The 27,595-nt window shown below is 41.7% G+C and overlaps 1 protein-coding gene across 2 annotated transcripts in view; it reads left to right on the top strand.

The window, feature by feature from the left end:
• DGKI (diacylglycerol kinase iota) overlaps positions 1-27,595 on the top strand; it is a 219,170-nt gene that overhangs the window by 33,121 nt on the left and 158,454 nt on the right. Inside the window, exon 1 of one of the 2 annotated variants that reach the window (XM_071727056.1) lies at positions 10,775-10,951. The exons of the other annotated variant lie outside the window; for it this stretch is intronic. Within the exon in view, the coding sequence (XP_071583157.1) occupies positions 10,863-10,951 (89 nt within the window). The 5' untranslated portion in view covers positions 10,775-10,862. Of the gene's footprint in view, positions 1-10,774; positions 10,952-27,595 lie in introns of those variants that run through there. 2 annotated transcript variants of the gene reach the window in all.

Raw genomic sequence — 27,595 nt, 5'->3', positions numbered from 1 at the left:
TGAGCAAAGCTCTGGCTTTGGCAAAAGCCCATTTTTGTCATCAATGCCAGTGATTCTTTGCAGCTTATGGTCTTTCTTTTGCCAGCACCTGCAATAGGATCCAGGAGATGGAAGGACTCTTTTTTTTTGGCTTGCTTCAGCCTCCTGTTACCTATGGCGACCACTCAAGCATCACTGCCTACACAGCATTTATTGTCTGGTGGGAAATTAGGGTCCTAAAAGGGCTGGTCCTAAAACCTGATGAGAAACTTTTTTTTGCCAGAAACATCTTAAAGGAGGGGTAAATAGTGATATACAAGTCCCTTTTCTTGCATGGGACAAAGCTTCACCCTGCTAAGGAGCCAGTAGTTTCTAAAAGCAGTCCATAGCACACCATGACTGGTTTGCACCCAGCCTACAGGTCAGACCCAGAGCTCCTATGTAGCAAACACAGGTAGCTACAGCACAGCCCTGTGGCCTCTTCCCTCCATGTGCCTGGTCATGGCTGGTCTGCTGCATGAGACAGGCCTTGACCTTTCCCAAAGCTGTGATGGGGGTAGAACTGATCTCTGCTCCTACCCTGGATCTGCCAGTCCTGGTATCTACAAGCACCAACTCACAATGCAATGCATAAGAGAAGTCAACGTTGAGCTCATTTGGGTGGCTTTTGACTGGCTCTGTCATCCCAGGATGGGGGAGTGCAAGAACCGCAGGAGGAAAGTTGGATGAAAGAGGGTGGCTTGGGGGAGGATTTTACATATATGCAGGAGTGTGGGGCTTAATGCACTGACTGTGTTGGAGGTGAGGAACTACAAAAGGAGAAGTTATCTTAATAAGTCTGAGTCATTGAGGGAGTGGAGGTGGTGGCAGAGAAGCCTCAGCAGAGCAGGGATTCATAAACTGAAGAGGACCCTGTAAAAATTTTGCATGGGTTGAAAAGAGAGAGGAGAGCAGTGGAAACTGCTGTGCAAAGCTCTCATGAAGAAGCCTTCAAGCTCTTTGCAATGCCCACTTATTCCATTATGGTAGTTACTTCACAAAGTTTGTGAAAATAGGGTGTGCAAACCTTCTAAGGGACTGGAAATCTAATTTCAAATAAACAGAAAATTATTAATGCTTACTGGATAAATCTTGCACAACTATCCCCTTGATCCCTGGCTACCTCTTTCTAATTCAGGTACAAATTCAGAGGAAGCTTGATTGTTTTAAATGAATTTCTTTTTAAGGTTGTTCAGCTATGAAGCTCTGAGCAAAACTGGAGGTGGGAGGCTCAAGGGGACTGAAGTAGAAGAAATAACCCCCACAGTGTTTTACTGCTGATTTGTACACTCTGTCAGCCTGGAATATACATTACAAAAAAGGGCTAGAAAAGTCACTTGGGATTCCTGTGTGCACCTCCTCAAAAAAGCAGCCCTCGCAGAGAAATGGAAAAAAAAAGAAGTAGAGGAGGAGAGGAAACTAAGGTTGAATTGAAAAATTCTCTCCTCAAGAACAAGGATCATATTTATCAAGGAAAAGAGACTTCTGACAGAGGACAGATGAATTTGAAGTAGAAATTTGCAACATCTGAATCCAGAATAGGAATGAACCTTAGGTGAACCTTTACTTGATGTTATGCCTGAACTTAAAGGACTGCTAGTTTAAGAAGTATATTTCTAAAAGAGGGGGGAAACCTCTCGCTGTAGCCCTGCTAAATGGAGGTGTAACAGCACCCATGCATACTGGAAAAGCAGGGGACCTACACGCAAAGCCCAGCAATGGGGCAAGTAATTGTAAAACACTAACAGAAGCTGATTCTCTGCTGCTGACTTGCTGGAGTTGCTGGATCTTTCAGCTAAATGCAGGCTGGCTCAAGTCTTAATTTAGCTACAAGTCAGCAGTCCAGCAGCTTTGTGCCCTTATCCTGGGGAGGCAGGCTGAGCATTGCAAAGTTTTCCATGAGGACCATGATTCATATGCCAGTGAGCAGCAGCTGAAAAACTCTGGGCATGCCCAAATGATCCAGAAATTGATGCCTCTGCTCTGTTTTTTTGGTGTTGGTTGTTTTCTTTTTTTTTTTTTTTTTTGTGTGTGAAGTGAACGAAGAACTACCTAGTTATTTTAGTTTCAGGTAAATAGGATCCTGGTTTGCTAGCCTGCTTTGGTGTGATGTGCATTGGGAACTCAGCCTCCTGAACTTCCCTTTCTGCTTGTTCTTTTCCATCATGACTATTAATTTTCTATGTCTTCCATGAGAATGAGTGAGATAGCATCACTCTTTCTCTGGATGGTATTTGTTGCACTAGAAAGCATTATGAAGTGAAGAACAGCTTCAGAATCTGGGCATTCAGCATGTGTGTATGCCTGCTGAGGTGGTGGAAAGCATGGTTAGCCTATTGCATGTGCACACAAAGCCAGATGGCTTTGTTCCTTCACACAGCACCCCTTGTCATTTCAGTTCTTTTTCTCTCATTCAAGCAAATACATGTGTGGGGGCTGGGAGGTGACTCTGAGTGGGAGTTATCACCTTCTAAGGATTTAAGACCAGCTGAAACAAGGCTTGCTTGTGACCTGTGTAATTCTGGCCTAGATCTCTGATGCACAGATTGGAAAAACTTGCTTCATGCAAAAAAGCTCTAGGCCACTGCAGATACCTTGTTATCTTGGTGTTTCTGTATGTTTAGCTTCTTTGCTTTCCATTTACAGCTTTCAGCTCTGAAACATCTTTTCAGGGATGTCCACTTGGTAAAGGCATTAAAACTGAAGGTGAGTGGGAAGTGTCATGGGAAGAGATGAAAAGCTTTCATTTAAAATAATTGGGATTAAGTGTTGTCCTACCTGTTACTCTGTCTTGGCTCTTCTTCCTCTCCTATCTGCTGAATCCAGAGAACACCCAGGCCTAATGCACCTCTGCATCATTGTGGTTGCCCCTGCCAAATTCTGGTCCAAAATTTTTTTGGACTTGAAAAGCTCATAGGGGCTGTGCAGAAAGGAAAGGAAGGTTGTTAAACATTGTTGTCTTTTATTTAATTTTTTTTCACCTCTTTTTGAGGGAGGGAGGGTTAAAGACAGGAAAGCAGCCCATATGAGCAGCCCATAAAGGAGAGTACTGATGCCAGCTTATTTAACAAGCAAAACAGATAAAGATTAGGGTTCCTATGGCAACTGGCTACCAGCAGAAGCACCTCAAAGATCTGGGGAAGAGGAGGGGGGGGCTGATGAAATGGTTCAGCACAAGTCCCCAACATTTTGGATTAAAAAGACCTCTTCCCAGCTGAAGCAGTGTCATCAGCTCCTTTGCTGAAGAATGACTTTTGTCTAACTGGCAGCAAAGGCACAAGATGAATTCTTGTTAGTTTAGCTAGGTTGGAAAGTCACGATTCATAGAGTTTTACAGATGGTCCTGGGTTATGTTCCCTCTCTATGCTGTTTGAAGGAGAGGAGTGGGAGATGGCAGATGGTGAGATGGAGATAGAAGGACATCAGAAGCTGAGTGGTAAGTGCAGAGAGGGCATTTTTTAAGGCTTGAGGATATGATGTGTAGTTGTCACCCCTACTCTGGGAGGTCCTAGGAGCTACAACTCCTTCTCCCAGATCTGGTGAAGCCTGGAGAGCAGTTTTCTTTTCAAGCCTTCAGACCGTCCCATATCAAAATCAGAGGGAGTAACTGTACATACAAGCTTGCTCTTTCAGTAGAAAACTTAAAATACCAATTTTGTTTGATTGGGGTTTTCCTTGGCTACAGTGCTGTAGTAGCTCCAAGAGCCTGGGTGCTTGGTGCTTATGTTTGTCCTCTGCTTGATGCCAGCCCTCCTGCTGAGAATGACATCTCTCACCAAGTATTATGGATTTTCCATTTGGAGCCAAAATGCCAAGGCATGTAGTCATTTGATTCTGGGAGTGAGAGGAGGTTGGAGGAGGTTAAGTATAGCTTTTGTTTAGATCAGCACAGCGTGGAAAATAACCATCTTTTATAGTCTCTAAGTTCTGACTTGGAGGTCCTACTGAATGGCTCCCTCATCAACCCCAGCCCTGGGAGGCTGATTGTGTCATTTCCTTAATTGGATTGTTTGTTGATCTCACTTTCTTGTTTTTTGTTTTTTGTTGTTGTTGGTTGTTTTTTTTTTTTTAATAACTCATTATAATCATGCCTTTCTCTCTACCGGACAAAAAAATCCACCTCACACTGAGAAAGAATTATATTTGTCCTTTGGCATCTGGTGGTTGGTGTAGTTTCCATTAGACCTCATGGTCTGGCTGAGGACCCAAGACAGAATTCCCTTGTTATTCTGGGATGTGCACACACCATTTCGTGCTGACAAGGTTGTGAGAGAGAGAGTCAATCTGCTTGAGAAATCTGAAATTCTGGTGTTTGTGGCGCAAATACTGAGTTGTGAACTTGTCCCACCAGAAAAAGCTGTTGTGATATAGTGTGTGCCTGGTTTCAGCAGTATTGACTATCCAGGGTTAAACTATATGGCTCATCCAGGTTAGGAAAGCATGTGGAAGATGAGTGACAGAAGAAGACTTCATGTAGCAGGACTGAGGCGTGCGTGGAACTTAGGGACATATGGAGAACACAGAGGGGTGCAGGGGCTTTGTTCATGATGAGAAAAAAACTTCTCTTCAAAATCTTGATAGGTCATAGGGGATCTATCCTGCCATGATTAAAAGTGGAGAGGGTGGATAGGGAATGAACAGGGAAGGAGGAAGGTAGGAGTCAGCAAATATGCAGTTACATGATGAAGGGAGCATTTGAGCCTAGAGAAGGCTGATACAAGGACCTGAATAGAATTCAGGAAAATGAAATATAATGAGGAGGTTTGAAACTGGGGCGGGGGGAGAAAGGCATAATGTGTGCTGTGTGGGTAGGAGTGAAATGGGGGAGCAGGAACTGAGCAGGATAAAAGGGGAAAGGAGAAATGGCTAGTGGAGAAAATGAATTGGGTAAGAAAGGGAGAGACTTGTAAGGCAATGGGAGGGAGGGGATTTAATGGAGAAGGTGGAAGAAGGAAGGTAGGCAAAGAAAATAAGTGTAATGAGACTATTCAATTAGAGAGGTGTAGGGGAGGATACCAAAAGGTGGAAGCAGGGCAAGGAGGAGAAAATGTCATAGCAAAAGCAAAGGGGTTTTGAGAGTTACAGATTAATTTTAAGGAGCGGGGGAGCAAGGTTAATTGGAGCTAGCTGTGGGCATCAAAAGCCTCAGAAAAAAGACTAGACCTATAAAAGAAAACAGAATGGGGAAAAGCAAAAGGACAGGAAAAAAAAAAAAAGAAACAAAAGCCAAGAATGACAGTATGTGACTTAGCAGACACTTTGCCATCATGAGCTCCTCAGACAGGCATGTTCCTGTGAGGTCTCATATCAGGTTATCTTTGTATTCCCACTGAACCTTCCACACCCATGGAAGTAAGCACCCATGGCACATTTTCCTAAAGGAAACAAAATTTTCAAAGCTACAGAGTATGTCTGTCCTGACAAGCTGAGAAAAATGCCTCTGCCTGTACATTTGCAGCATAAATTTAGGGGTCAGGACTTTAATTCCAGACTCTAATGCTTTCCTGCTGCTCAGAGAATACCTTTAGTGTACATAGGACTGGTTAGTGTACCAAGGCCTGGCTTTAAAGAGATGAATTTGATAGTAGGAGCTAATGCTGTCTTCATGAAGCAGATGTGATTTGTGTATCCTGGGTGGCTGACAGGTTGATCTATACAGTATGTGAATCTATAAAGCTCAGAATTTGTCCCGTGACCAATGCCCAAACCTTGTTGTCATCACCTTTTTCTTGGTTTTTCTGCAGCCCTAACAAGTTGTGGCAGAGAGAGCTATAAGGAATCATAGAATATTTTTGGTTGATCATCCCTGTTAGATAGAGCTGTCCTGACAGTAATGGCAAAAAACACAGGGGTGTGTGGGATTCTTCTGCAAGCCCATAAAAGTTCTTGCAGCAACAGTGATGTGCTTAGAAGTGTCTCAATTTACGCCAGACCTCACTGCATCTTGCTCTCTGAATGAATTCATGAGTATAGCCTGCAGCATGTTATTTCTCCCTTGCTCTGCTCTGCCTGCAAAATAGTGTATTAAGGAAAGCTGTCATGCCTACCCTAGGCACTCACTTGTGGCTAGATTTTGTCAGAGAGACCAAAGTGCTGAACACATGCTCTGGTTTGTAAGCATCATGAAGGAATTCTTCTAGAGGGGGTTGAATGGTTTCAACCCCTCTGCCTACCTGACCTTTTTATAATTGTTCTATTTATAGCATTTACAGTCAAAGATTGAGCCAACAGAGGAAGTGATGGATGGAGTGAGGCCTTGGGGGTCTTGAGGCAACCAGGGAATCTGGCAGACTGAGCTGTTTGTGTGGAGCCTGACACTGGCAGGGCAGTGTTAATAGCAAGGCTTCCCTTTCCTAAGCTTAGTTTCAGCCTGTTTGATCTCTCACCTTGCCCCTTCATGTCTCCAGTCAGAAGATTTCCTTCTGCAACTGTCACCATCAGGAGCAAGTTTTAGTGCATTGCTCTTCTAGCTTACCCTTTCTTTGGGAAGTGACTTTTTCTCTTCATCTGTAAATCTTTCATTCCTGTGTACTCTGCACTGGGATTCTGCATGAGTATTAATTTCTGGGTGTTCAGCCCTAGTTGAAGTAAAAGGTGTTATATTAGAGCTGCATCTGAAATGCAGAACTTCAGTGGTGGGCTGAACATGGCTGGAAACTTCTTAATTGCACCTTTGGCTAATCTGTAGAAAAAATGCCTTTTTGCTTGTGTGTGTTGTAAAGGCTTGTGTAGCTGTCAAAAACCCTTTTTAAAATTTTTGAAAGGAGGGTGGAAAAACCAATAGACATCAAAAAGCAAAAAAAGTAGGAAGGAACAAAGGCTGGGGTGCTACTGTGCTGGATGTTGGGTTCTGTCCCTGTGATTGCAGGTAATCATGTAACAGTTGCACAGTCTGGATGTGTAGGGGGGAAAACATCTAAATTTTCTTGTATCACAAATTTTAGGAACTCTTATAACCCTGCAGCAAGATTAAACTCTTTAGTACAACATTTAAAAAACCCTTTTCTCTGTCACAAAGATCCATCAAGAGAGATGTTAGACATTGGATCTCTGCAGGAGTGGGAATCTGGAGATAAAAATACCCAGGTAATCTAGGAGAAATGCAGAATGCCATCTGCTATAAAGAAAAGTAGAGAAATACGAATGGCTTCTGCTGGTCTGAGCTTGTGGGAAAGGCTTTCCTGATTTCAGGGTGGTGATTGCTTCAGTCATGGGTATATAAGCAAGACATCAGTCTTTGACTGTGTGGTTAACAGCACTACTGCTCCAGCTCTCCAAGTCTCAAATTGTGTGTTTTCATTGTAAGGGGGACAATCAGTAAGGAAAATAAAGGAATGTAAGATGGTATTTCCAGCCTATGACATCCATTAGATCTACTAAAGTAAGCCAAGAGTTATGAAGAAGGTTAATTTGTTCTCTTTCCAAGTAATAGCATAATCTATTGAGACTCCTATCACTGATCCTGGCTAAACTGCCTCCCACACTTTGTGGTGTTAACCTCTTTGTGAAAGTGTAAGAAAGACAGGGAAGGTCAGTTGTTCTCCACCTTATCCCTGGATCTATGCTACTCTGAAGGAAACCTGTCCCTTTTCATCTCCACATGATTTTTGTCTGTCCCCAACTGGTATTAGTGCAGCTGCGTATAAAACATCTCTTGTCCTAATTGTGAATGCTACTGGCTGAGTTGAACCCGCAGTCTTGGGCTCTACATTTTTAAAGCTTCCACTGTGGGGTGTATTGTTTGGCCAGTGAGAGGAAAAAATGAATGGTTTTCTTCTTTTTCCCCCATACGGTGCATGCCCTCCAGCACTGGCTAGATAAACAATTTTATAAAAGCGAGTTTTGTTGTTTTGTTGTTGTTGTTTTTTTTCTTTGGCTCCTGATGCAGCTATTCTTTGTAGCTTTGAGCTACAAGTTTCTCAACATGAAACCTCCCACCTTATGCTGATCTCTGGAGCTTTTTTAAGAAAAAGTCCTCCTCTCACTCCTGAAACTCACGTGGCTTTGTACCACCATTCCTCCTGAGTGCCTGCTGCCTGACACAGAGCTGCATAGAGGTCTGGCTTAGGTTCTCTTCTTTTCCCCCTTCCCTGTGGTCTGAGATGCTGCTCCTGCCATGATTGGAAACTGTCTGTATGTAATGGCAGCTCTGCTGTGGTAAGATGTGAGAGACAAATAGTTTCTGCTATTGGAAGTGCCAGATTTTCTCCACCTCAATGTTTAATTGAGAAACTGCTGTTTATTTCACATAGCCGTACTCCTGCAGTCTAAAATGGCTTTCTGACTGAGATTGCCAACAAGAAAGCAAATGAGAAAAACCTGAGCACATGTGCAAGTTCATCAGCTCTGAAGCAGGAGGCAGCTACTGCAAGGACAAAACCAGCTCTGATGCCTCAGCGTGTGCTGGGGCAAGAACTTAACTGCAGCTGCTTTCCTTAGACAGGATGAATTTTAAACTGCAGCTTGCCTTATTTGTACTGATGAAGCTTAGCTGGCTGTTGGTGAGACCTGGCAATTAGAAACAGCCCATGTTAGTGTTTGTAGAGGGAAGGAAAATTTCCAGAAACAAGCATTTTACAGTAGAAAAAATAATAATAAAAAAATCAATGTGTTCTGCAATGCATAACTGGACACAATGACTAAAATGAAAAGACATAAATTTTCCTAATCCCAGAGCAAGTAATTTTGGAGCCTGTACCATGCTGGGGTAGCTTTCTGCAAAAGGAAGAAAAAACCTATGGAGAGTGGTGTGTGCTTGTGCTCAAATTCCACAGCCAAAGGTAGAAACGCTCCAGAGATCCTTTCTGACAGCACTTCTCTGGTGATCAAAGGCAGAAAATACCACCTGGCCCCTGAAAGGCAGGTTGTTCTTTGTATGCTCTGCAGACTGAGTAGGGATGTGAGGTGTGTGGGGTGGGGTGAGCATGCCAGAGAGTCTGGGAAAAGCACACAAAGGTAATTTCTATGCTACAGGACAGGGAGGGTCATCAGCTGTAGGCAAAAAGCAACTGCAAGGTGGAATAAGGTTCCCTCCCCCAGTCTTTGCTCTATATGCTGAAGAAGACTAAGGATTTTCCACCAGGAAGCCTACATCTGGCATATCCAATCAAGGACAAGTCAGGAAGTTGTCTCAGAAGTGTCCAGAACACACCAGTGATAAGGCTGAAGTTTTGCTACTGACTTGGTGCCTCCTGTTAGCTGTGCAGAGACAGCTGTGGTTGTGCCTTTTCCCTCTGAGCTCCTGAGCATGGGCACTTCTGCTTTGCAGAACTACCTTGGGCTTAGCAGAGTTTTGAGTTTTGCTTTATTCTCTGTCTAGCTCCCACATGCTGTGCCCAGAGATAGTCTCATGATTTTTCTCAGCCATACTGGCAAAGACCCCAGCACCACCTGAAGGGTTTGGGCTTCACAGTTACCACTTAAAAAAAAAAAAAAAAAAAAGCTTTTAAACTGTGCTTTGCAAACTATGCTGAAGGTTTTATGAAGTGGGTATTTTTAGCAAGTCATAAAAATACAAAGTCCCACTCTTATTTTTATCCCTTCAATCTCTGCAAAATTAATTGAAAGCGTTTTACCTTGCTCTCCTTTTTCTTCCCTGACTTTCAGAAACTAGCTAACTTTAGGAGCCAGGAGGGAAGGCATCATCAGATGTTGGTGAATGCTGGCCATGTTGTGTGTCTATTTATAGCAGGTGTGTGTCTAACCACCTTGTCTTTCTTTTCTTAGCAGCAGCTGGACGAGCTCAGCTATCAATTATCCATGAAGCTAATGATAATACAAGGAAAGCTATGTAAAGCAGGTGCTCAGGGGAGAGAGAAAAAGGGGAGGGTAGGTGACAGGACAGGGAGAGACGGGGTTTTAGGAACTGAAAAAGCTCCTTTTGCTCTGCCTGAAAGCCCTTATTATGTGTAATAATTATTAATAACAGGGGTGCCTGCACAAAGTCATTGTGACTGCTTTAAGCTGGTACGTCCCTCCCAAATGTTATTTCCCTCATTTATTTTCATTGTGTTGGCAATCAAAGGCAGTGGGGTTTTCTTTTTCTTTTTTTCTTTTTTTTTCCTCCTCTTTCTTTCCTCCTCATTCCTTTGCTTTTAATAAACCTTAAGCTGGATGTTCTCCTCCCCCATCTCTGTCCTGGGTGCTGGTATTTGGGTTGGTAATAGCAGGTTCCAGTTTCCTTTTGAAAAATTGAACCTGTTTTTTTTTCTCATGCCTGGAGATTGCATGTCTATGTGTGTTTCCTCTTTTGTCTCCATTTCAGTGAGTAGTTTTCATATAAGGACTCCAGGGGGAGAAGGGACCAAGTGAAGGGGTCATTCCATTCCTTGCCAGTGACAAAGATGATTGTCAGATTGTCAGCTATTTATCAACCTTTTTTTTTTTTTTTTTTTTTTTTTTTGGGTGGCTTTTTTTTTTTTTGCTGGGTTTTTCTCTAAGCACAGGGGAGCAGAACAGTGTGAACTCTGCTCTTGACAGCAGCTCAGGTTCTGACACCATCTGCCACCTAATCCACTTCCAAGGAAGAGGCTGACGTCTGTGTGCATGTGTGTGCACATACAGGCTCCCCACGTAGCCATACATCATTTCAGCAGCCACATTCTGACCAGCTCACAAGCAACATTTCTTTTACAGCAACTGGCCTTTGATAGTTCTTCTTTTCTTATTCCTGCTTTAGATTTCCCTGATTCAGTCTGCCATACTGTGGTGGGAGGCTAAGGAAGGGGCTTATTAAGTAAATTTGCAGAAGATTTCCTTGAAAATTGAACACTTCTCTGTTTTCTTATGTAGCCTGGCTCTCTGGGGTGCTGGACTTTTCAGATTTTTGACTTTTCCTGGAAGCTATGAGTGTGGGATGCATGGATTTCTTTTGCAAAAGCAGCAGGAAACAGAACAGGTGTAAATTTTCCATGCCAGGTTCCTTGGATAGCTGGTAAGTTGGATCTTGCAGCAACTGTTGAATTTTAAGCTTTTCAGTGACATAATGGCCAGTCTTGTTTGACTGGTGTCTGCAGGCACTGAATGTTTTTCAAGCTTTCTATGTCTTCTTCCTCTAACTGTACATGCAGAATGACAGCTATCACATGTGATGCTGTATCTGCTGATGGTTTTAGATGCACGGTATTCAACACAGTTCATTGATTATGCTGGATCATGTTTGCTTGTGGCATTCAGCACTGTGCACACAGTGCTGTGGAAAATGTCAGGAGAATTGAGATGGGGAGAGAAGAGGAGCTTTGGGGAGGCTGGAGAGGTGGCACAGTGTGAATTCAGAAATGCCAGTTTTTGTACTTGTTGTCATCAGTTATGCTATTTTTCTGGGCTATGGTAATGAATGTTTGAATTAGCTTCTGGGAAACAGTGGTTGTCTCTACTGCTGGGTGTCTCTCACACCTGAAGGGTTGGGATTTGTTCTTCCTTGGTGCCCCAAAATAACCCTTTCTTCCTCATCTGAAAGGGTTTCCACTGCAAAAATTTCTTTATTTTCTGCTTTTTTTTTTTTTTTTTCCTGGCTGAGAAGAAAGGAATAGGACTCCCTTCAAAAGCTCTTTGGAAAGACACCCCTGCCTCTGCCAAAAAAAGGACCAGGAATCCAAGTCGTGTGCTTGCTGCAGGTGCTAAAGCAGAGCACAGTTCTGCCATGTAATGTGGAGCTTTTGGCCCAAAGCTTCCTGCTGGAGCTGAAAAGACTTCCATTGTCTGCAGGTGGCTTCTAGATCAGGCTCAGCTGTAGCTCTCACTGGTTCCTGTGATGTTCTGCTTTGCTTTGTGGTTGAATTTTTTCCCTTCCTCCATCTGCCCAGACCCTCTCCCACATTTCATGGGCTAATGGCTGGAAGTTATTTGCCCATCTGACCTTCATGACAATTTCTGCAGCACACTGAGTACAGACCAGAAGAATCCTGCTGTTCAGTCACATCAGGCACACTTAAAGCAATCAAATGAAAATATATATAAAATTTCTTACTGAATAATGCTCATTAATTAGGAAAGCAATGGACCTTAATGATGTAAACTAGAGATAGAGATTTTATATAAAAACTAGTTAATCAGCAATCTTTGCTAGGTGCATTTTCTTCTTGTAACAGAAAAAAGACTTTTTGAGATTGCTTGTGGAGGCACTCAAAGAGAGGTTTGTATTAATACTGTATTGACATGTCTTGATGAAACCTGAAAACTTCTCTGCCTTTCCCACTGCAGAAACTTGCTGTCATTTGTCGCATCTGTAGGAGGTAGGGGAATATCTCCACCCTCAACCAGCAAGCTAAGAGTGATCTGATGAAGACAGAATATTTTAGACAGTTGACTGAAGAACTTATGTTCCAACCCTCGTTACAGCTCTTGTGTAGGATTGCACCCTGTTCTTAACAAGACACTTAGAAGCTTCAGGTTATTTTTGAAAATGTGTTCTCCAGAACAAAGCAATAGTTGAAGTGGCAGAACTGTGTGATTCTGCAGTTTCATTTAGATGATGTTGTCCTTCACATTTTGTGCTTATCAGTGGAGGTAAAACAGCAGTGTGCACATGGAGGAACTGCACTTGTGAAGTCACATTTTCTGTTTGAATACACAGTCCTTTTTCTGCAAAATATTTATCTGCAAGGTAATGGAAAAAATGGTAATAAGTGCTGTTTGTGTTTAAGAATTGTCCCTCATTTTGAATTCATACTATTTAGAAAGTCCACCCTTTCCTAGTGTTTTTTGTTTGGTTGGTTTTTTGTTTTGGCTTTGTTTGCTTGTTTGTTTTTTCCCCATTAGAAAACATCTTCTGATGACTACAAATGAATACTGATATATTGGTTATCTAGGATAAAACCACTTCAGCTTTCACTGCCAAAACATCTCTGCAGAATCAGAAAGTGCTCCCTGCAGTACTAGAAAGTTTAGTGGTTTGATGTTTTCTGGTTTTATCTGCCTGCTTCTGTGCCTCTACTGTTGTGTCTCAGCATGGGGTTTGTGTCTCATAACCTTCTCCTGGGGTTTTGACAGACCTACACAGGAAGGAATGAAGAATCCCCTTGGGCATAGATTTTCCCACTGTGCCTCTAGCCAAGCAGCTAGGAGCCCAGGAGGAAAGCTGGCCCTCATGGGAGGTGAGGATTGATCTTGCAGTCAAAAGCTTGGAAAATTCCAGATTATCTCCTGGAAAAGTATGAATATTTGACCCAAACCCAGGCATTTTGGCGTTCAATTTCACAAAAGATTTCATACACAGCAGTGTTGTTTCAGAAGACTCTTCAGTCAGCTTACAGAAGTCAAGCTTACCCAGCATGACAGATAAGTTGAAACCCTAAGGAAAAAACAAAAGGCCAAACAAACAAACAAAAAAAAAGAGCTGAGTATCCCTCTCCCCTTGCAACATTGGGAGTTACTATTAAAAGAAAGGGACAAAAGGGACAAAAGGAGCATGCTGAACATGGTCCTGGGTCCTGTGGCTTAGAATAATTCTGTCTGTGTTACCTGTATCACCTGATTGGGTGTCTACAACTAGGTGTGCTGTTCTCTGTGGAGATAAATGCTTCATGGCCTCTGTTTACTTTATTAGTGAAAATAGTGTAATTTCTAAATGTGCATAGTTTAATTTTGAGTGTATTTCTTTGTTTTTTTTAAAAAAAGTCAGATAACCGTGCTGAGACCAGTAAGCTAATTTGCTTCAATCTGTGTGCAGTCATTTTGGAAAACGGTCCCCTTTAAGTCTGTTTATTTGCTGATCTTTTCCCTTCAGCAATTTTCAGTCAGATTCAGGATGGCAAGCTCTGATTTGTGTGCCTTTGTGGTGATCTTGAGGCAAACTTCAGTTTTCTAGTACGATTAGATTTAAAAGTAAGTTGCTAACCTCATGAGCAAATATTTGTTGCAAGCAAACCTGAGATTCTTACATCAGGAAAAAAATATTACTTGATAGTATTTACTGTTAATACTTCAGGTTTTGATCTGTGTGTGCCTGGCTTAGATAAAGCAGCTGGAGAGTCCGAGGAGTGGGGGATCACCTAGACCGGATGATGCTCATCTTGGGTTACTGCAGGGAATAAAGTGTGAAACAGCAGAACTGCTGCTGAGGACATGTGATATATCCTGAAAAATCAGCAGCTGTTTGTGACAATCAACAAAGCACCAGTATGGGATCTACCCTCAAAATCAGGAAATGGACAGGATGCTCTGTTGCTGTTGGGGGGACTGAATGAGACTCTCAGGACAGCACGGGTAGTGCAGTGGCTGGCTGGGTGTAAGTCGGGTCAAATTCCCATTTCATTTGCAAGGAGGAATCTTACACCTGTTTGTAGGAATGAAGCTGCAGAGATGAGTGATTACGCATGAGCACAGAATATGGACTGTGTAGTATCATAGACTTGAGTTAGTAGGTTTTTCACAAACTTTTTTTTAAGTTATGCATTAGGACTTGGAATACGTCTCGTGAAATGTTGACAATAGCAATTAGAAAGTAGACAAATTTCTGCCAGCTTTCATCTCTTTTGTGTCAACGAAGTGTTCATTTTAGATGGTAGGCTCTTACATTCTTGTTTATTTTGGTCTCAAGAAGTACATACATTTTATAGCTCACCCTGGAGGTGATTGAACATAGCTCATCAGGGTATACTTATTCTTTGATTTCTGGGAGATCTGCATGCAGTGGGCTGCTTCATCAAATGTTCCTAGTACTTAAATAGGCTCAAAACCCCCAGTGCAACCAAATTACCAAGGATAAGCACAGTCACGACACTCTAGATGAATATTTGTCCCCATGCAGAATGCTGCAAACACACAAAAGCATATGAATGCAGAGTGCTGTGGTTACATTTAAAGGAGTCTGAAAGCAGCTACGTGGTTGGCAACTTTTGGATGCCACCACAGACCCCCTACTTTCTGCACTGATGTTAAATGGCAATCCATTGAACAAGGGAGATGAAAAGCTCCATGGGCTTTAGACCCTGAGCACCCCCTTCCTTTAGGGAGTTGATCCCTTTGCATAATGGAAAGTAGACATTTCCATCTGTTTGCCAGCCTATGTATTCTTTGGAGTGGAACATGTCATAGGTCTGTCAGCAGGGCAGTTTTCATGTGCAGTAAATTCATACTTGAAAAAGGGAGAGGAGAAAGTATTTGGTAGAGACTGTAAAGGACAACAAAAACTTCCAAGTAGATTTCAGTGCACCAGGGACTTTGTATCATGGTGATGTTCTCTAAATGTCAAATGATGCATGATGGCAAAAATGGTCTAAATTCCCATATAGTGATGTGCTCTGAAGCTGTGGGGTTCTCCAAGGAGTGAAAGTCACTGTGGATATTTCAGTGAGAATATCTAATGAGAGTGTTACTGCAGTTGAAAGAAAAAAAGGAGGAGAAAAAAAGAGAGAGGAGGGGATTTCTGAGGAATGCAGAAGAGGTAAACTAGAAATTTCTGTTTCAATGGGTATCTGGGTTCATCCAGGTCTTCTGTTATTTCTCAGGAACCAGTCTCTCCTGTAATAATCTTATTCTACTTTAAAGTAGTCGATGAAAGAGTGTACTTCCACTGTAATTAATCAAAAGCAGCACCGAGGTAGGAAACCTTTGTCTAACTCCCACTCTTGCCTTGCCTGTGCAGATCATGAATGAAACTCACCAGGTGTTCCCATGTTTACTGAAATTCCCTTAACTCGAGGTTTTCCCTCAGCTTCAGGGTTGAAAATGTTGGTCTAATCATTCTGAATTGTGAATGAATCACTGGAGTCCTTTGGCTGGAGAGGAGCTCCTACAAGGAGAACAGTGCTCTAATGGTAAAGGTCTTTTTTTGTTTGCTTCTTTGTTTTGTTTTCTTATCTTGATTTAAAGAAAGCATCTGAAATGGTTTAGTTTGTCCCTGCTCTCTTTTCTGGTGGAAAAAGAGGAACGAGCAGGTCTGCCTTGCCTCCCTGGAGATGAGAGTGGGAACTGAGTCTGGTGAGCTGGGGTGAGTTCAAGCAGGGAGATGAGCATTCTGAGAAACTGGGGAAGCTCTTGTTGTTCAAACAGTTTGTTTTTTAATGTCTCACTAGCAATCCTGGCAATTCACTGGTCTGTCTCAGGAAGACTGTTGGGTCTATGCATGTAACTCCAGCCCCTGGGGTTTCTCTTCTCTTGATAGACAAGGAGGCCAGCTCAGTGCAGTATTTATGTGCTGCCTGATATATCAGTTATATATGATTGTAGATATATGTATCAGATATATCAGTTATATATGTTATATCACTTATAAATGAATAAGTTGCCAGGTGCACCTCATCTACAACAAAACAAAGTAGATATATGACCTTTCTGCATAGTTGTTTTATCTATTAGGGCACTCTGCAGGATGTTTTAGGTGAGAAAACCAGTATGTAAAATTGTTAGCAGAGTGGTATTTTCTCCTTGAGTCTTCATATAATTATCCTGTTCTAGCAGACCTTGTGCTGAGATGTGACTTTCTATGAAAGGTGTGCTTCAAGTTAGTTGTATAACATCATTGATTCTCTGCTATTTACTGTTAAACCTCATTGGCATTAGGGGTCAGTTCATATTTTAGTGAATTTGTAAAGATGTGTTTATTTCCCGTATAGTGCAGAAAGGTTCTGAAACAAACAAAACGCAACCTTAAGCAGTTTAGGTTTACATTCTATTGGAAAATACAGAACTCTTGTCATTATAGTCAATAAACCCTTGAACTGCTCTATACTGACATTTTTTGGGTTGCATCCTCTTCTGTTATTCCCTATGTGAGAAAAAAATAGTTTTCTGAAGATGCTTCTGGTAATATCAGTTTCAGTGTTCCTAAACACAGAACAAATCCAAATGTTCTGGGCTTTACTTATAGCCTGGGACTTCTTGGTCCTGGTCAGTATGAGACTCAGTTCTCTTATAAATTATTTAGCTTGCATTTGAACCTCTTTCAATTTTACTTCAACCCTGCAAAAAGACAGGGTTCAAACATGGCTAACTATTGTACTTTCTGTTCCGTGAGATGTACCCGGGTTATAGCTGTTTTATTTGTCACAGTGGTCTCTTTTTTTGCAGTCATGTCCTATTTACAATTTCCAGGAAAAGTTTTATGTCTGTGCATTAGAAAAACAATGCTAGCTATATTTTTTTGCCTTTCATCCATATAAGAGGGACATCTTTCTTTTTTTAATGAGTTTTGCTTGCAGTTTAAATATATGGAAAACAAATTTGTCTGTATTGTCTTTCTGTGATCAAAAATTGACACAGCAGAACAATAGTACTCTTTCAGATCAGAGATATTGATGCTCTTAAGAGGAGAAGGTGAGAAAGGCTTCAGGAGCTTTAATCTTTAATTTAGCAATCTGTATGAATTTAAATAGATTCACAATGCTTCTTTTAAAGTAATGCAGAACAGAAGACTACAGGGCTTGAAATTGGAAGAAGTCAGAGACAACAAATGAAGCTATTTGGCTGTGTAGAAAATGATGGTCTGCACAGCCCAGTGAGCTGAGAGGAATTGCAGGAATAAGAAAATAAATATATGCAGCAGGGAAAAACATTCCAGACTTTTTTTTTCTTTGTGACTCCTCATGAAGCCTTACTAGTGGGATAGGATAATTTAAGTCTCCTTGATAGATCCTCCTTAGCAACCCTGTTTCACGCCATAGGGGCTGTGAGCATCTTCACTTCTTTTCTCAGATGTGCAGCCATTCCCAGTTTCCTGCAGTCACCTGGGACGTGCTGGCCTCGCAGCTGAAGTCGTGTGGAGCACTTACTGTGTCAGACTTAACTGGCAGCTGAAAGGCAGCCCAAGTGTCTGAGCAGTCTGATGGAAACAGCTTTTGAGGCACACTTGGATTGCATTTGATCTAAGTACATTTAAATCTATGCAATCTGAATATACATCGAGAAAACTTTGAGCAATGTCTGCTAGCTCTATATTTTTATACAACATTTGAGTTGTAAGAAGGGGAGGTATCTGGTTTGCATGTAGCTAAGCCATGTCATTTCCTCACTCTTTAACCTCCAGAAATGCTCCAGGAATTGTCGGTGCTACTGTCCTGTTACAGCCACCTTCTTTGGGCCACCAATAACTAACCCATGAGCAAGAGCTGTGGTATGTAACAGCTTCTAGGGTGAGAATCTAGTGCTTTTTTTCCAGTTCATGTGAGCTTTGAGATAACTGTGAATCCTCTAGGGATTTGGATTTACTATTGATATGCAGACAAATCCCTAAGCCTGACTGTAAAACTGCTCAAGGCTGGACATGGACTGAAGTGGCAGTATTTAGTCACACTACTTCTGGTTCCTCTGCCAAAGCTGTTTATTTGATGCTCTGATTCACACAAGGGATCCGCATTTGCTTTTATTTTTCCTGAACTACATTCTTCTTAGTCTTCTTAGAAGAAACGAAATTGCAGTGTTCTGTGGGTGAAGATTCTTGGTCTAATAACTGGTTGAAAAGTAGGCTAGAGGCAAGCAATCAGCTTTTGGTTTAGAGGGATGTTATCAGGGATGCACACCGAGCTAGAATGGTTGGTACTAAATGCACTCTTGGAAATTGTTTGGAAACAGGATATAAACTGTAGGGTGATGAAGCCTGTCTCTGGGCTATTTAAAATGAGAATTAATTACAGAGTTGCAAAAGGATTACTTAAATGAATGAACTATAAAATGGAGGCTGCAATTCTGTGTTGATGGGGCAGCTTTTCTCCATCTGCATTACTTTGCCGTTAACTCGAAAGGATGGACTGTACATTAGTTATTACCCATTTGGAGAGAGATTTAGTAGTTGCTGTAGATAATTCTATGAATATTTCTGCTTACTGCTCAGAGAAGCAAATAAAAGTCAGAGAAGGCAAATAGTGCCATAGTAATTTGATTGGTTAAACGGAACAGTTTATGGATGAGAAAAGGCTGGAGAGAGAAAGATTTACCAGCTTGAATGGCATGAGGAGCTGGCAGAAGGCAGGTAAGGAATGCTAATTTATTCTTTCCTATGACGCAGGATCCAGAGAGCATCAAATAAACTTGTCAAACAGGTTTAAAAGAATGGGGATTATTTTTGCACACAATTCAATATTATATGGTGGATCTCATTGCCACACAGTGTCATGGAGACAAACATACTGGTATTAAAAGACCAAGTAAATGAACACTGTAAAAATCCATTGGTGAGCGTGAAGTGGGGTGATTTGACACAGCCCTTCTCAAGGAGACCAAAGCTTTTGCTTTGCTAAAGGGAAGATGGTGATGTGGAAGGCAATATACCTTTATGCTTGCCATGTTCTTGTTCTCCCTCTGTAAGTATCCATTACCAAGTGGCTGCAGGCAAAAGCTGATGGATTAGTTAAACACTTAGTCTGTGTCAGTAAGACTCTACTTTTTTTCTTGGGCTCTACCTACCACAGACAGAAGTGAGCTTAATGTATCTGCCCTGAGCCAATAGAGCCTGTAAGCTTGAGCCTGAAAACCAGCTCACCATGTTACATGATACCCAGACTGATCCAAAACACCCTACTAGCAGGGTTGCTGGATCCTGCTGGCTCAGTGTGGCTGACAGTCATCCAGATGAGGTGGTATGGCCATGGAGGTGCTTGGTGTCATGGAGGCATCAGGGCTGTGTGTGCATTTTGAGCTGAGGCAGAGGTAACTTGCCACGCTCTCCAAGCATTTCCCTGCTAGCCAGATTAGTTCTTAGGAAGAACCCAATTCCTTTCCTCTCCCTAAAAAAAAATTATGTAGGGAGCCCATATTTCTATATGTGGGGTCAGTTATCTAAAAACATGTATGCATTACAAAACTCTGCATCAAAACACCCAAGTCTTCTGCCTCAAGCATTTGTTCTGGAGCCCATTTTTTAAAGCAGTGCTCTTGCTATGCTTCAGTGTTTCTATTTGTGCTGAAAGCTGAAAGTTTAGCTGTGCCTGTGTGTGTTTTAATAGTCTAAAAACAGTAAGGTACTGCAGAGAAAGTTCACTAAGCTTGAAATAATCCGTGTTACCCACATGCTTCTTTCTAGTTTTGCTGTTGAGGACATGTAACCCATGGTCAGAAAATCCCTCAAACATCACAAAGATCAGTCCAAAAGAAGGAATTTCGTTGAGCTGTGGGAAACTTTTGCATCTATGGGATCTCTGTTGTGTTTGCAGAGTAAGAGAATGGGAATGGAAGCTGCTCCTTCTGCCCTCACCTTCCCCTGGCCCCCAGCCCTGCATCCCCTTTTCTGATGCTCTTGTCTTCATGGCAGAGCTGTACGGAGTGAAACAAGCCACTGCACACTGATGTTGCTCTGTTGTGCTGCTGCAGTTTATAACAGTTTATATAGAATGAAAACCTGGTTTGTGAGGAGTTCAGCAGTTGCTTTTTGGTTAAAGTTGTAGTGAAGATTTTTTTGCAAGGCAATATCATTGACTTCAGTGAGCTCAGTGTACATCCACTTGTCCTTCAGCATGAGGCATCCTAGAGATTCATGCCAAAAAGAGATTCTCTACAGAAGCTGGCACGCAGTTTTCAGGAAAAACAATGAAAAGTACTTTCCAGTTCCTGTATATGTGTACCCAGTGCCCTCCATCAGTCCTCTGAGGTTTGACTGTTACATTAAGGAAGAATAATGTGGTTTAAAGAAAGAAAACATTGGCTTGTTGTAAACCTCATCTCTTTGCTACAGTTTCCAGTTCAGAAGTCTTTTGGTTTTTTTCCTTCCTTAAAAAAAATATTTTTATTGAGCATCTTCCCTTGGTAGTTGTAGCTGGGGTTGAAGGAGACGTCAAGGTGGACCCTCAATCCTACGACAAGACATGTGTGGCTCCCATGAGGAAAAGGTAAATTTTGGGAGGGTCAAATGATTTTTCAGGTACCTTAGTCTACCTACCTCTGATCTAGAGGATCTTATTGTCTTAGAAACTAGAAAGAAAAAATGCTTTGCTTTTCCCATGCAAAGCTATTTCCATGCAGCGGAAAAACCTAAATACCCCTTCCCCTAACCCATCCCAAAAGTTTAAAATATAACAACACAAAACCAACCCCGAAACCCAAAGGTTTAGGGAAAATGAGCCTTACAAGAAGAAATGTGGGAGAGAGAAGCAGACAAGATACCTGAAAAACGGAATTTATTCTTAGCTGTGTATAAAGTACCAAAAAGCTGAAGTGCATGAGATCCAATTATATTGGCTCTGATTTGCTGGTCATTTCAAGGAGATCTTCTGCACCCCTGTGCTGATCTTTTAGTGGTTATCTATGTCTGTGGAAAAACAACCTTTCCTGGCACTGCCGTGTTGAGGGAAGACTGCTGTCCCACTCTCCATGGAGACTCCAGGGCTGACCTTCCTAATCTGGAACAAGTGGTTTCTCACCCACTGCACAGACCAGGGTTGTCACACTGGGAATGTCACCCCCCTTAGCTTTGTGACTCCTGCTCCACGTGGGCCTTTAAGGTGTGAGTTGCATGTGGCATGGAATAGGAGTATTGGGTCAGTGGGGGCTGGTGCTACACAAGCTGCCTCTGTCCTGTTCCGAGAGCAGCTGAGGAATGGTGTGGGTGGCACCTGCTTAGCAGAACGGGTCTTGGCACGTTCATGGATCCAGCTACCAGCCAAAGGAGCAGCCGGTGTCCTTTGCCTGCTCTCATGTGTCTTGTGTGTCTGTTTGGCAGCTCACACCTCTCTCTCTGTCTGCAGGGCCTTGGAGAATGAGTGGCTTATTGCTTTAGCTGGCTGGAGAGGTGTTTTCCTCCCAACTACCTCAGCCTAAAAAAAGAAAAAGTGTAGGTCTTGTTGAATATCGCTCTAATCACAGATATATAAAGTTTTGGGGGAGTTTAATTCTTTTCTTCACTGTGGGGGTGCCAATTAAGTGAGATTTGTTACTCATTAGTGTAATACATGTAATAAGGACATCCTGATTTGCCTGCAATGAGCAGCCTGGAAAAATCAGATGAAAGGTTGATTACATGGAGTTCCCTCTTTTCTATTTAAAGTCTCTAAGTTCACACAAGGACCTGCCCTTCTGGCTGCTCATTTTCAGAACCCTTCTGAGGTGCATCCAGTGCATAAAGTACACATCATGTATCTTGAGGTAATGCATCAAACTGAGAGAAAATACAGTTTGACAGAAAGATCTGTAGTTAAAAAAGCACCATACATTGCTGCTTCCAAGCTTTTTGGTTGCTTATTTTAAAAAAATACTTCCCACAAAACCAATTTATTGCTAATCCTATTTGATAGAAGTGGAAAATGTAATAATTATTTTAAATTTGAAGGATCTGGGAAGGTTGGCAAGGGTCTGAGCAGTGTGGATGGTTATCAATGTCTGCAAGTGACAGGCAGGTGGTTCCTTAGCTATTGCCTTGTTTAATTTATTTCTGGAAAGATTCTCAGTTCCCCCTTTCCAACACTGTTTACGCTTCAACTCCCTGTTTCCCATGATTTGACTCTTGACCCACATGATAATTAGGTAAAGAGAACAAAAGCTCTGCTTACCTACTTTGCTCTAAGTAGCACAGGAGAAGTTGGCTTCAGAGGGGATTTAAAAGGGAAGAAGATAATGATTTGAACTGGCACAGGAAGTAAGCTAAGGGGATACAGAATCTAATCTCTGTGGTGGATAACAAGGAAAGTAAAGGAATAAAAATAAGTGGAATATGCAAGTTGCTTGTGGTTTTAGAGGGAACACTGCTAAAGAGGCCTATAAGGAAACTAAATCCCACTTTTCAAAGCACTTCTGACATGGAAGAACACATCACTTTATTGTCAATAAGGCGTTTAATTTCAGTTTAAATCAACTTGATAGGCTGGATACTCTGTATGATGCGTCTCTATTAAACATAAAACACCTTTTTTAACCTCTTAGGTGGTATCTGTATTTGATGCTGTCTCGTGTGTAAGAAATTCATTAGAGCTTTAAGTACCTCTGTAGAAAATCAAGAATTTCTTTTTATCCAGATCTCTTCAGTGAGAATTATCCTCTCCTTCTCCTACCAAGTCTGTATGGAATTAACTTTATCTGAAACAGCCCATGGGGACCAGATAGGATTCCAATATATCTTACATGTTAAAGTAGTCTTACATTTTATCTCGCATTGGTGTTATCATCCCAAATACTCATGTTCTTTGCTCTTTTCTAAGAGCAATGTGTTATATAAGGAAGTCGTGCTTCTTTTTTCCTCTGGATGATCCAAAGAAAAGAGGAAGTAGAGGTGATTAAGATGATTATTTCCTTGGCAAAGTAAGGAGAGAGGGGAGATTGTAACACTTTAGCTTCTGAGATAAATTTAAACTCACAGTATTAATCTGGACACTAATATTTCTACTGACATTACTTTGCTTCGTTAGCTGATCAGAATCAGGCATAGATGAAATGCTTTAAATCCAAAGCCAGGGGTGCACACAGGAGGTATGTTCTCCTGTGCCTTTGACATGAGCAGAGCTTTCCTGGTTGGACAGAAGTCTAAAAAGTAAAAAAGACAACCTAGGTGACTTAAGAGGTCTCACTTTCTTGATTCCATCCTGGTCTTCCCATTCACTTTCTTTGGTGTGGGCAGGGAGCTGGCATCTCCTGTGGCAGTTTGTGGAGGTTCTGGGAGCTCTTAGGAGCAATCCTTTCTTATCCTCAGAGCTGAATCTCCAGAAGAGGGACATATGGTGGCTATGAGGTCAGGCAGCTCTCTGGTCACTGCTGGGCTTGAGCCTATGGCATAGCCTGTCCTTTCTGTATCACACTGTTGACAACCTTTGTCTTGACTTGTGTCCTCTTTGTCTCTTTCTTCTGCCCGCAGTCTAACTCGAGGCTTGCTTGCCAAATCGTGGTGATTGCACTAAATACTTAAGGCTCTTTTTATGTTTTCATGTCACTAGGCATTTTTGAACACTGTACTGTACACTTTCTCAAAATAGTGCTTTTAATTTTAAAATGAACCCTGTGTTCACCAGGGCTGTACTGTATTAGAACCTCACTTTCCTCACTGAAACATCTGGTAGTAGATTAAGTAGTGCTGGAAAGTGTTTTGTAATATTAATGGTCAGATTCACTTGTGTATTGACTTCAGCTGTTAGCATGAATTGTTCTTGGTAGGTAGATATAAATAAACACAGGGCATTAGCCCAAAAGCAGCAATCTGCAATGGATAGAATTAATGCTGAAGGAAAGGAAATCTCAGCAATGACATAAATTGTCTAGTAGATGGGACTAGGATGGTAATTTTCTAGTTGTGCTGCTATATTTCTACCTGTAACTGAGCTGTCCTGAAGAATCATATCCACTATTGCTGCTGTTTTGTGTTTTCTCTGAAACAGTCTATGTGGACCAGCAATGTTTCTGGGGAGACCCAGCCAAACTGCTGTTTCAGGATTGATGCCCCAGCTCCTGCTGCAAAGGAAAGAATAAATTTTTCTTAAGATAACCTCAGACAAAACTGACTTGTAGTACAGAGAGACCCTTATTCTTGCTGAACTTATTTTATGATTCCTTAGTCTGATGCTCCTTGTATATTTTATTTTAGTATGAAGGGTTGATTAACTTTGTAAACAAAAATCTAAGCTCTGAGCTTCATACTGCCTACTATGAGATACAGAAAAACTAGTTGGGAATGTTCTGAGCAAAATACATGTAATTAATTGATTTTCAGAAGGCTATGATATCTATTAAAATGCAGTCTTGGCTGAGCTATTGTTGTGTGCATGTGCTAAGATAATAAGATGATTGTCATGTTGTAAGGAGGAAATGGATCCATGATATACCTAAAGCCCTAGAGGTGCATCTATTTTTTTGGTCTGGTTTGACCTTCTGCTGAGTTTTGCAGGGTGGTTTTGGCAGCATTATGGGGGGATATCAGAGCGCTTTAAAGCACAGGGAGGAGAAACACCCATATTATGTAGATACCAAAGCACATCCATCTGTGCTAATGTAAAGGATTGTGTTAGCAATTACATGTTGTGTTTCATGTAACAAAACACAATTCTCTTCCCCTCTGTCAGTGCTTTTTGCTCTGCTTTGTTCTTAGGACTGATTTTAGCTGATGCTCTTTTTTGATATGGTCCATAGTTAAGTTTCCCCAAAGGAGAGAATGTGAGGTAATCCCAGTTGAATATGCAAGATAAGGGTGATTGAGTGGTGTGCTGTATCCCAAAACTTGGTATGAGAATGGAATGTTGTTGAGAGAGGTGGGGATGAGACATGCTACCTGAGGAAGGTCAGTCAGAAGGATGAGAAGCTGGGAGTGAGAGCAAAAATGCAGCTATTCCTAGAATGTGTTGGTGTTCTGTTTCTTGATATCCGTTTTCTATTCACCTTGCTCCTCTGCGTGGTTTCAGTGCACAGGCAGAGGAGGTAAAAGTTACAAAACTTGCTATGTAGTAAATTCATTGCTAAATGACACTGATTATAAAACAACTGGAAAAATTGCAAGCTTTTCTGTAGATAATCCAAATGTAAAATGAGACCTTTTTCCTTTCTTTCAGAGGTACAGTACAGTCAGCCCCTGGAGTTCTCTAGTCACTGCGTTGGCTTTGAGGTGGAATAATTTAAACTGACTGCATATTTCTGCAAGGAGGAAACAATGTGTATCAACAGCCTCTGAATTCCTTGCTTAGTGCTACAAGTGGGAAAAACCAGACTAGTGGAATCCAGTTATTCATTGTCATGTGTTTCATTGGCAGCGTTAAGGGAGGAAGGTGAAGAACTTGTCTGAACTGGTGCTGTGAGCTGTGTTAGGTGACTGCAGCCAATTTAAGTCCCTTAAAAGGAAAAAATCATGAGAATTTTTTCTTCCTATACCCTATGACTGATGCTGCAACAACCCTTTTACAGTCTGATAGTGGAACTTATTCCCTTACTGACTTGACTTCTCCTTTGGTTTCCCCTCTTCTAAGTTACCATAGTTTGCTTGTGAGTGGAAGTCATGCATTGGCTAAAATCTTCTTTTAAAGGCTATTTTTTATATACCTTTACTGTAAATCTGTTGCTCGTAGAAATGGATCTCTTCTTGGAATTCTGTTTCAGGGTATTTCTGTAAAGGGAGGGTAAAACCAGGGTGGGCTTGGGCCCTCTGTGCAGCAGCAGTACTCCAGGTGACTGCCATCCTTGCTGAGATGTGAGCCAGCTGATGGCTGCATCTACACGGAAGGGGTTCAGCAGTATGCAACTATTAGCTTTGAGGAGCACAATCCTGAATTACAGCTTTAAAAGTTTACATACTGGACACACATTCATGCGTTATGGAAAAAAGAGTGCTATCAGGACTGCAAAATTAACCATGCAAAAATTAGGGAATGCCAGGATGTTAATTTTCCCACCCGCCTGCACGTACGCCTTATGATTCAGACTTTAATTACACAGTTGCAGGCTGTTTTTCCACAGAATTCCTGCTTCCCTCTGTGCACAGGACATTGACTGCTGTTTCTATGATAAGCTATTCAATATTTTTTCTCCTTATTGTTTCTTATGACATTATTCAGGCCATGCAATGAGTGAGGCATTACTTAAAGCCTTATTATTTTGTTTTGGTGCTCGTCTTCACCACAGCTTAAGTGGGCAGTGTTTCATGAAGAGGATTTGCAGAGACCCTGTCTGATGCTGGGTGGTGTGCTAGTGCCCATTCATGGACTGGAAATACAAGAACACTGAGTGTCTGCCTTGGACAACCAGCTTTACCAAGTGTTTCTGATTTCATTCTCTCCATTAGCTATAATCCTTCTTCCCAGTGTCCCACTTTAAAACTCCGTCCTAGGTTTTTCCTCCTCCTGCCTGGCTTTAGCTCTTGGTGTGCCCAAGTTGATTCTCCCATGTGAGCTGGTGTTTTATCATGTCTCTATAGGAAGTTCTTTCATGCTGTTTGGATATATCTAGGATTATGGGCAGCAGAGCAGAGACAAGTTCCTTCATTTCATTTGATTTCATTTCATGTGGACCTGGATTTAGCAGCCCAGACAGTAGGTAAAGGCCTGTTCAACTTCAGTGCAGGTCTTTGGGAAGTTCAGGCTTTTTCATTCAGAACAATCTCCAGAAGGCATGAGAAATGTATGAAATTTCAAAGGCTTATCCCTAGGGCACGTTCAGCTGGATTTTCCCGAGGACAAGCAAAGATGTTTGTCTGTCACAGATTCCCCTGTCCTCTGTCAAAGTTAAAGTTACTGCTGCAAAAAAATACATCAAAGGAGTTTCCTGAATGTTTTCAACTGAATAAACAGTATGTTTTCTTCTGGTTTAATTTCAGATTACAGCTAAAGCAGTTTTGGTAAAATGAAAAAAAAAACCAACCTCCTCATCCTGAGGCAGCAACCTGTCATAGGAAAATTTAACCTGTATCCTTTAAAGGATACTTCATCCCATACACTACTAAAACCGGGACTATATACTGGGAAGTTGCCTGGTCTATGAACAGTTGAGTTCAATATAGTAAACGCTGTATTTTTTCTCAGTATGGCTATGTGAATGGGTCCTGATTTGATTCTTTTTTACATTATGGTGGTGTCATTGGAGTGAAATATTTTGAGTTTTTTTTTCCCAAGCTATTTTATAACTGTGACACAGATAGCAGCAGCCAGACAAGATCACTTTTGGGTCTGCCCAGTGCTGTAGCATCCTATTTCTGGTCATGATTACCACTCCTGCTCCCTCATTAGATGCAGTTGAGAGACCTCAAGCA

This window comes from Heliangelus exortis, chromosome 1, assembly GCF_036169615.1.
Source record: "Heliangelus exortis chromosome 1, bHelExo1.hap1, whole genome shotgun sequence".
In the NCBI taxonomy this organism is placed as follows: domain Eukaryota; kingdom Metazoa; phylum Chordata; class Aves; order Apodiformes; family Trochilidae; genus Heliangelus; species Heliangelus exortis.
This window is presented reverse-complemented; position numbering and strand designations above follow the sequence as displayed.